We start from the raw sequence: 10,291 nt of genomic DNA on the forward strand, positions 1-10,291 counted from the left end.
TTAGAACAAGTTGGTTTCCACAAATGGTCCAGAAGTAGAGTTGAACATGTTAGGTATTCATACCTTACTAGCAACAGTGTAGAGTCTGTTAACGCACTATCCAAACATGCTCGAAAACTACCTGTTTGCATGTTGTTTGAGTTTTTTCGCGCTTCAGTACAAGATTGGTATTTCAAACATCGCAACCAGTCGGTTAGTCTTACTTCAACGGTTACCCCATATGCTGAACGTAAACTAGGCAAGAGGACGAGAAAATCTAGAAGATGGCAAGCAATTCCATCGACAAACAATCTAATAGAAGTGCGAGATGGCAGAAAAAATGGAATGGTTAATCTCGACGATAAAGTATGTTCATGTGGGCAGTGGCAGTTATCGGGGATACCTTGCGGTCATGTTATTGCAGCAGCACGACTTTTCGGCGTGGAGGATGTTACTCAATTTGTATCACACTGGTTCACAACTCAAACTTATATAAATACGTATTTTGAACACATCCTTCCCTTGCCCCATCGGTCAGAATGGTCGTATCCGTCGCCCGGCATTTTACAAATTGTAAACCCTCCCATTAAGGAGAAAAGAGCCCCTGGACGCCCTAAAAGTACAAAACGTATTCCGTCGAAGGGTGAAGATACTGAAAAAATCGTAAGAACTTGCACTCGTTGCAAAGAACCAGGTCATGGTAGGGATACGTGCACAGCTTCTTATGACCGAACAGGTGAATCAACTTCTAAAAGAGTAGTAAAAACATCGGCCCCAAAATCGAAGAAGGGTAAGGAGAAGGCCACAGATGCTGAAGCTTTTAAGGCATATCAGTCTCAGTTTTATGCAACGTGCAATTTAGGGAACGATAATTAGTAACACTATCGCATTTGGAATGTCAATTTTATTTTTAACTTATTGTTGGATTTCGTTTGTTGTAATGTATTGTTGTATTTCCCTTGTATTCTAGGTACCTACTGTGTTATTTTATGTAATAAATGTAATTTGTTTTACAAAACACGCAAGGCTTTGCTTTCCTACGCAAGGCTTTTGCTTGCGTACGCAAGGCTTCGCTTGCGTACGCAAGGCTTCGCTTGCGTACGCATGATGACGAAAGTATACACACGCAAGGACGCAAAGCATTCCTTGCGTACGAAAAATATATACACGCAAGGACGCAAATCTAAGCTTGCGTACGCAAGCATAAGCTTGCGTCCTTGCGTGTGGTGTCAAATACAACTGTTGCAAAAGTGAATTTACCAGCAACCTATTTACACCAAATTTGCATACAAGACCTGCTATCTATTAGCTACAATGTATCAATCAACCTGAATCTGTACTGGTGGAGTTGGTGGCGACGGTTCTTGTGTATCAAAACGTGCACGAAAAAACGTTCTTGCCATTCTGTTTCTATACTTCTCTGTAGCCTTTTTAGCATCTCCAATGTTGTCAACCTCCTCCCTTCCATAAATAATCATCTCCATATGTATGCACACCCAAACCCCACAATCACCATGACCACCAGTCTGCATTGGCACAACGGGACCAGGTTCAATCATCAACTCCACACTCTCTTTATTTTCATAGTATCTAACAATTTGGGAGTCTTGCGTCTTGTTAAAATAGTCAATCGCCTTCAAGTACACTGGCAAGTTGTCACCCAAAATCTTGAAAACTTTGTCAAGTTTTTTTTTCACTGACATGTCCGGGTAAACTGTCGTACACAAAAACCTTCATTTCTTCTAACTTCAACTGAAGCAGCAGGAAATGTTCTTCTTTCCAAAAATGTAATGGGATCAAGACCTGTAACAGACAGGCAGAAAGGTTAAAACAAAACAAGGACGCAAGGACGCAAGATAAACCTTGCGAAAACCCAAAACTTACGCAAGGACGCAAGGTTAACCTTGCGACAATGGGACGCAAGGACGCAAGATAAACCTTGCGACAAGGGGACGCAAGGACGCAAGATAAACCTTGCGTTTCCAAAACACACGCAAGCCGCAAGGTTGACCTTGCGACATTGACACGCAAGGACGCAAGGGAGAACTTGCGTCCAGTAACAAAGACGCAAGCTCGCAAGAATGTCCTTGCGTCTGCTCCAGAATAAAAATTTCTCTAAAAATTCTTGTGTTTACCTGATCACAGTCAGCCCAAGATGGATATAGGTCAACACTGCCGTCTCCAAGTCCAATTAAGTACATGTAATCTGGAGAATTTTGGCCAATAATTCCCTCTCCATCTGTTGTAGATTCCTCCTGTGTGCCCACCTCCTTCTGAGTATTGTCAAAATAAGTTTTGAACCTCTCAAACATGTTCATGAATCCCAGTGGCATAATAGTCCATCTAGAACTAGCCTTAAGCACCTCAGCTGGAAACTCAGGAGTGGCATAAACTTGACTGGCTCGGGGGAGAAATCTCTGACGATATCTCAACAGAAATGTAGCCCAGCCGTCAATGTGCTATAAATATAACAAGTTAACATATACAGTGTAACCTTAGTAAAATTTATAAATTGTATAAAATTATATAAAATTAACAAAAGAATAACAAAATAACAAACTTACAAACTTACCAAGTTATCCAAATAACCAGAATGCCCTAATGCCAGTAATCGAAGCCAAAAGTCTTGATTTATAAAAATGAATTGCTCATTTTGAAAGATGAACATGCAACGCGTCTGTTGCTTGCTCTCAATCATTGTCTTTGGATCTTTTGCTGGACCTACATGCTTTCTACCATCTCTCCAGGCATTAGGTGGCGGTGGTTGGAGAGTTCCTTGATCATTTATAAACCTGTCAATCATCCCCCAAATTTCTTCCTCAGTAGCCCAGTCTTGTTCCTTTCTTTTTCTCTTACTCACTTTAACAGGCTGCTTATCAACACTAACCTACAATAATTATGGGAAACAAGGTTAATATAAATTAATTCAAACAGACGCAAGGACGCAAACATAATCTTGCGTGTGTGAAATAGACCACACGCAAGGACGCAAGCACAACCTTGCGCCTAAAAGATAACGGACGCAAGGACGCAAATGATGGTTTGCGCCAGCCAAACTCACCTCTGCTGCTGCATCTGTGTCCATGGGTACCACATCCTCATTAATTTGTTGTTGACCTTGATCTTCTTCAGTCCCTAACTTTACAGCATTCATGCTTTCCACTTTCTCAATCACATCTTTTGACAACTGAGTAAAATACATAAACAACAAAGTAAACAAACATACGCAAGGACGCAAACTCAACCTTGCGACAAACCCACGCAAGGACGCAAGTTCAACCTTGCGTGCCTAGAAGATAAGACGCAAGAACACTCTTGCGACACGCAAGGACGCAAGGCATGTCTTGCGTCCGTGACAGTAACAGAAAACAACCTTAAATAGCCATTGTATATTGCAATAATTTAACATACAACTATTTTAATTTGCTGGGCTGTACCTTCTCAATGGGTTTTCTGTACCCAGGTGTTGTGAATGGGGACCTTAATACACCAGTTGGCTTTCTTTCTCTGATTCCACGTCGAATGTGCATTGGAGACGGCCTTTCAGTCTCATTATCAGACAAAGATCGATTGAAACACATATCATCATCCTAAACACAATAAATAACATAAGTAATAAATAAATCAATAAATCAATTCAATTAATACCAAAATAATAATAAATAAATCAACATAAATCAATTCAATTCAATGTACCTGATATTGTTGTTGTTGTTGCGATAAAAGTTCTTCGTGTTGCATAACAAGTTTTTTGCAATCAATTAAGTCTTTCTCTTGTTTGTCCACCCGCTTTGTCAACAACTCTAACATACGATGTAAATTGTGTACATCGTGAAGGCCCTCTGTATGAACATCTCCTGTTGAATGCTTGTGGTGTGTCTGCTCAGACCCATCAACAACTGGATCATCTGTATCAACTTCATCATCCTGGACCTCAACCTCGATCTCATCTTCTGGTACCTTTCCTCCTCTAAAGTACACGTCACTCTGAATCCACCATTGACAACTCTGCTCTGTTTCAGTTGGCTGCAGACCACGAAAAGGTCTCTTTTTCTTGGGACACTCATCCTACAATTAATTATTCATATTAAATAATTATCAAATAAGAATATTAGCAGAAACCAATAATCAAAGACGCAAAGAAAAGCTTGCGTCCGTGTACGCAAGGACGCAAACAACTCTTGCGTTGAAGAACAAAAACACACGCAAGGACGCAAGGTCCACCTTGCGTCTACCTTAAAACACAGGCATGGACGCAAGTGATACCTTGCGCCCATACCAGAACCTGTCTGTAAACAGATAACAGTTTACATGTACGCAAGGACGCAAACAACTCTTGCGTTGAAGAACAAAACCACACGCAAGGACGCAAGGTAGACCTTGCGTCTACCTAAAAACCCACGCAAAGACGCAAGTTATATCTTGCGCCCATACCAGAACCTGTATGTAAACAGATAAAAGTTTACCGCGTACGCAAGGACGCAAACAACTCTTGCGTTGAAGAACAAAAAAACACGCAAGGACGCAAGGTATACCTTGCGTCTACATAAAAACACACGCAAGGACGCAAGGGATACCTTGTGCCCATAACAGAACCTGTCTGTTAACAGATAACAGATAAACTATGCAACAATTTAGGATAGGCTAACATTTTAAAAATGTAACTAACCTGAATATGTAGGAGTTTAAGGTATTCAGACATTCCAAATGACTCGGCAGATGAACGCTTCCAAAAAAATCCCTCGGTACTCCATTCTTGTCAGTCTTTTTTGCAAACGGTTTAATGGTACGACGGTAAGACTCGAGAATCCAAATCTACAAATAAAAAAACAATTAATTTAATTTATGTTACATCTTAAATATTAACATTAAATAACAAATGTTCAACCATTTACCTTGAAAGCCCACATAAATCCCGCCAAAGTGTACGCCTTTCCACTATCTAATTGGCTTTCACGAGTAACAAAACCTTCACTAACCGCTTCGTAAGTTGGCTCCCAAATACGAGACCCCCATGGGTACTGATTAACACGCGATAACTCTTCGACTAGCCATAAAAACTTTTTATTCACAACATGGATCCCTTGTTTACCCATAAAACCTCTCTCTACAATCAAGATAATTGCTAATCGCACCACATCATCGTCACTAATACGGCTGTGATCAGATTTTAAAAGCATCTTTTCAACATTACTAATTAAAACATTTTGAGAATCTTTAAAACCCTTAAATAAACGTCGTCTAATAGGTGCGGTCTGGACGTCATAATTCTTCGGGATGTAATGTGCCATGTCCGTCCGGCTACTAAACAAAAAACCCGTAACAAGACAAAATTCACGGCGACCAAATCTAATCGAAAAATTGTTCTGGAAATGAAACCATATATCCTCATGCTCATCGGTGTACTTAACATTATCTAGTCTATCCGGCCGCACACTCTTCCGTTGGAGCATGCAATGTACAAGCCCGGGATCATTACCGAAGTATTCTAGATCTAACCATGGACCGAAACACGTTTCTTTAAACTTTTTAATTTGATTCTCAGTCATGACCTTCTTCACATCCCCTATAACGCTCAACTTATTCTTCATCGTTAACTTTCCTTCCACAAATCCCTGCATAAGTAACAATAAAATCAGCAGAAAGTAACAGGACGCAAGAACGCAAGATAAAACTTGCGTCCGTTTAATTGACCATCGCAAGGACGCAAAGACAAGCTTCTGGGACACGCAAGGACGCAAAGACAACCTTGCGTCCAGTAGCTTTGCGTACGCAAGCACGCAAACTAGGTCTTGCGTCTGGTCAATTTCCCTAATTCTACGAGCAGTTAATGTATGTTTCACTCGAACATATAACCCAAAATACAGTTGCATGTCATAAAACAACGGTTGTACTTCGTTAAACACAAATACACCTCGAACAGACATTTCATCGAGCAGTTGGTGTGCACATTTATACAATTCGCATCGAAGATAAAATAAACAGATAACACACACATAAACAACAAAGTAATCACTAACCTGGGTGCTTGCCATCGTTGCAAATTTGATTCCTTGATTATTTGCTTGATTACTTCGTGAAAACCCGATTTCTTTTGCGTGAAAACCCTAATACTTCGTGAAAACCCTTGTAGGCTAGTATAAGAAGTCACGGTGGTAGCAAGAGGGGTTAGGTGGTGGTGGAGATGATGAAGGAGGAGAATCTGGTAGTAGTAATTGAAGAGGGTTTGCGTTTGTGCTTGCGTTGTTGCGAATCGCTTGTGTGACTTTATTTGCGTGTTTGCGAATCGGATGAAAGTGTGGAGTGACAGGTTGAAAAATGTCATTTAACCGTAGTTTTTTTAGAAAAGACGCAAACACGCAAGGTCGCAAGGTGCCTTGCGCCTTGCGAGGGCTTTTTGTCAATTTTTTTTTTTTTGGGCTCTGGTGCAAGGGGTAAAATTTTTTTGGGCATTTTGGTGATAACCCCTAATTTATAACATTGTAATCGTAGTTAATCTTGATGAAGGATCAGGTTAAGCTGGGCTTTTGAAAATTGGGTTACAAAAGGATTGGGCTGAAACTATAGAGCAGAATAGTGGGCCTTTAGATGTGAGCCTGCATGATTACTTTGGAGAAACTATGTTTGGGCCATCTATTGGGCTACATAGAGATAAAGTGGGCCAAGGTTAGTTGCCGCGTTTCAGGAAGTAAAGAGCCTACGGATTTGTTAGTCTTCAAATTTTATTTGTTTGATTTTTAAAAGTTGGTGTTTATTTTTAACGTGTTTATCAGTTACTCCGTATTTGTTTTCCAAGTTTTTAGCAAAAAGGTACAGTATATATATCTTGTTTCATTGTTTAGAAAAGTTTGAGTTTTAGTTGATTAATAAACATAGAGAATAAGCCGTTGGCTTCTTGTGTTCATGTTTAACCGAGAAGGTTGAACTAAACTACTATCTTAATTTAATTGTTTAGCCACAATCATAATCCATTACATGAATTTATGATTGTGAATTTGTGTAGCCTTGAACACTTTTGGATGTATTTATGTATTCCACACATTCAGGGGGCCGAAACTTAAAATACACAGAGGTGGGCTTTGGCCCCTATATGTGAATCATAGGTGGCGACAACAGAGTTACAGAGGTAACGCATGTGAAGAGGTAACTGGTCGTCGGTGGCAATGGCGGTAAATCTGGCAACGTTGACATTGCAGGGAAACAACTAACGTGACAATGGAGATAATGGCAGCAATTGAGATAACAGCGGCACTGGTATGTCAACTATCCAACATAAACAAGATGCTAAAAGTTTTAACAGAAAATGTAAATTCAAAAATTCACAATCTTTGTAGCCTGTTATGTTAGTACCAAAAACTAACCAAATTCAACTCTCAGGAGACATGGTTACATGACTCAAGAATGCACATATCCATTATATATTATATGTTCTAATAATTATAAGTTTTGATACATGCACACTAGTGTTTAAATAAATAAAACAAGAACAAAACTGAGGTCATGACGACAATAGAGAAAACATAGTAACAGATTAACACAAGTATGCAAATTAGTCCTACAAAAATCACTCTACTCAACATCAGTCTGTCAAAACTTGAAACAATACCAACGAAAACAAAAACAGAACACCAAACTTGCCATAAATTCATTTTTTATCACTCACTGCTTGTTTATCCAATCTCAAATCTTCACTTTTGTGCATCTTCTTCCTTTTCAACGTCTTCTGTATGTCCATTATCATTGTTATGATCACTATACATCAATAAAATTATTAAGGTTAGATGAACATAATTCATTCATATCATATAGACTCAAACTAGCGGCATGCAGGGCGGATCATAAGATAGTCATAAGATAAATTCCATAATACATAACAGAATGATTGGGAAAACTTATGAAATACTAAACCGAACAACTTATTTCAGAGAGAATGACAGGTCATTGGTTAAAAAACATCAACAAGAAACAAAAGAAAAAAAAAGTGCACCGGATGCTAAGGTGGTCACAAAATATAGATGAAAAATTTGTTAGAACAGGTAAATTTGGCCGCTAAGATTTCATGTTTCTTTAAGTTGGTAATCTCATCAAAACGATTAATAAATCATGTAATTATTAGTTCATGAATAGAAATAAATAAGCCTGAATTATTTTTAAAACTCAAGACATGTTGAACAATAATAGTTGGTGTTTCATACTCACATAGGTGCCAAGAAATATTATACTGTATTTTACAAAAGCTAAACTATTAGTACTAAACAAGTTGCAAACATAATTAGCAAAAACTATCATCATTCTTTGGTACCTTCTTACTCTTACTTGCAATACAAACTGCTTTCCTATCCATTTTAATAGAACAAATTGATATCTTCACAATGATTTTAGAAAAATAAACAACTCATTACAGTATATTTTCATGAAATAAACAAGTATTTCCATTTAAATCAATCAACGCGATAATAGCATATCAGTATGAAACCAAAATCGCACCTTGCAGATTATAAAAACAGCTTGCTTAACAACATAATTAGCTTTTGAGTCTGAATAATTAACTACACAAAGCCTAAACTCATTAGTATACATCAAACAAACAAGAAATATTACATTAAACATGTAACAAATTAAATGTTAACTTATGCAAACATCAAACCTTGGTGGAGAAACATCAACTGCAGATTCACTCGCATTCTTCCTCCAGCTCCTCTCACTCGAATCCTCATTACTCCTCGGGTTCCCACCACCACCTCTTTTAAACCGATCACCCGAACCCAAATCTTTAACCTTCATCGCCTCAAGCTTCTCATCAATCTCCTTCCAATCCTCACCCTTTTCCTTCAACACCTCTTCCCTCGGCCTCGCATCCCCAAACGGATTCGCACCTTTCGTCACCTTCACCGTCTCCACTTCCCCAACCACCGCCACCTTCCGCGGCTGCAAATTCAACTTCGGCCTACTCCCACCACCGCCCACAACCTCCTCCCTCTTCCTCCCCCAAACATCTGCATCCGAATCACCACCACCACCACCGCCACCTCTCCTATCTCTCAAACTATCAAACGCACTCCCGGTCCCACCACCGCCAAACTTCCTCACCTCAACGTCCTTCTTCCGACCCCAATTATCCGAACTATCCGCTTCACCGTTCGATTCAAACCCCATTCCAACTCTCCTCTCCCTATCAAACCCACTTCCACCCCTTCTACCTTCAACCTTAAAACCAGTCTTATTCGACGCCCAACTATCCGAATCATCCGCACGCGAATTCGAACCCTCGAAAAACCCTCCACTCCTCTCTCTCCTCTCAAACCCAGTCGATTTTTTCGCAGCACCCCAATCATCAGTCTCATCAGCACGTGACGGACCCAAAGGCTCCCTACTGGGTCTCCTACCATCATCATCACCATTACCATTACTCCTACCCTGTCCCCACCTTGAAGATTCACTATTACTCCTATCACCACCACCACCATAAGATCTGAATCCATTACCTAACCTAGTCCTATCCATCTCTTCAGCGGTCCGCTGTCTCGGACCGGTCGGAAGCATCAACATGTCCTCAGTTGTTAAACCGGTATTAGGTTTATAAGTATTACTATTATTAGCCTTACCAGTTACAAATTCACCCAGAGATAGAGTCTGACCTTTCTTTTTTTTGGTTTTGGTTGTGGCTGCCGTCATCAAATCGGGGAAATCAGACGACGGAACGGCGGGTGTTGGAGGTTGTGGTTGGGGTTGTTGTTGTTGTTTGAGTTCGTCTTCATGTTCTTCAGAATCTAAAGCCCAGGCACCAGGTTTGCCCCAAGGGCTTGTTACGGAGGCCGCCATGATTGAGTTTTGTTTTGTGTTTTGTGGAGGAAGAAGAAAAGATAGGTTTACGGAAGTGTATTTTTTGCGTGAGATTAAAGCGTTAGGGAAACGGTGATGTTATGAAACAGAGTTTTGATCCGACGGTTGAGATTTGATGGAGGAAACCTAGAGTGATCCGAATGCTTTTTATTTATTTCGACAAAATCGGTGGTAGTGGTTGACTATTAAACGTTTTTATATCTCTCTATGGTAAATGAATAAGTAATTTAATAAAAATTTTAAAAACTCTGTTACAAGAACATATATAAATATAAATTTATTAACTATATTTAATTGTTATTTTTCTAAAGTGTATTATAGGTATTTATTTATTTATAATATTTTTAGCTTTAAATGCGATGATAGATATATGTTGCTAAATATAACTATGGTCGATTACACAAATAATTTTATAAAAATAACTCTTTGTTTGGGTATAATGTAGAGTTGATATAATTTTTTTTTTCTT

The 10,291-nt window shown here is 39.3% G+C and overlaps 2 protein-coding genes across 3 annotated transcripts; both read right to left on the reverse strand.

Moving 5' to 3' along the window:
• Nucleotides 1–2,669: 2,669 nt before the first annotated feature.
• LOC139871022 (uncharacterized) lies at nucleotides 2,670–4,761 on the reverse strand. The gene is made up of 6 exons (XM_071858773.1): nucleotides 4,649–4,761; nucleotides 3,676–4,047; nucleotides 3,417–3,569; nucleotides 3,041–3,166; nucleotides 2,716–2,866; nucleotides 2,670–2,680 (listed from the first exon to the last, which is right to left on the reverse strand). Exons 1-6 carry the CDS (start codon nucleotides 4,679–4,681, stop codon nucleotides 2,670–2,672), a joined length of 846 nt encoding a protein of 281 aa, XP_071714874.1. The 5' UTR covers nucleotides 4,682–4,761.
• Nucleotides 4,762–7,370: 2,609 nt separating this feature from the next.
• Nucleotides 7,371–9,877, reverse strand: LOC139872137 (eukaryotic translation initiation factor 4B3-like). Of its 2 annotated transcripts, none has more exons than XM_071859956.1 (2): nucleotides 8,627–9,877; nucleotides 7,371–7,731 (listed from the first exon to the last, which is right to left on the reverse strand). In XM_071859956.1, exons 1-2 carry the CDS (start codon nucleotides 9,799–9,801, stop codon nucleotides 7,668–7,670), a joined length of 1,239 nt encoding a protein of 412 aa, XP_071716057.1. In that variant the 5' UTR covers nucleotides 9,802–9,877; the 3' UTR covers nucleotides 7,371–7,667. The 2 variants fall into 2 exon arrangements, with proteins under 2 accessions (XP_071716057.1, XP_071716058.1); XM_071859957.1 differs by lacking the exon at nucleotides 7,371–7,731 and adding an exon at nucleotides 8,467–8,528.
• Between the last annotated feature and the right edge of the window lie 414 nt (nucleotides 9,878–10,291).

The sequence above is a fragment of the Rutidosis leptorrhynchoides genome, chromosome 10 (genome assembly GCF_046630445.1).
Source record: "Rutidosis leptorrhynchoides isolate AG116_Rl617_1_P2 chromosome 10, CSIRO_AGI_Rlap_v1, whole genome shotgun sequence".
NCBI lineage: Eukaryota > Viridiplantae > Streptophyta > Magnoliopsida > Asterales > Asteraceae > Rutidosis > Rutidosis leptorrhynchoides.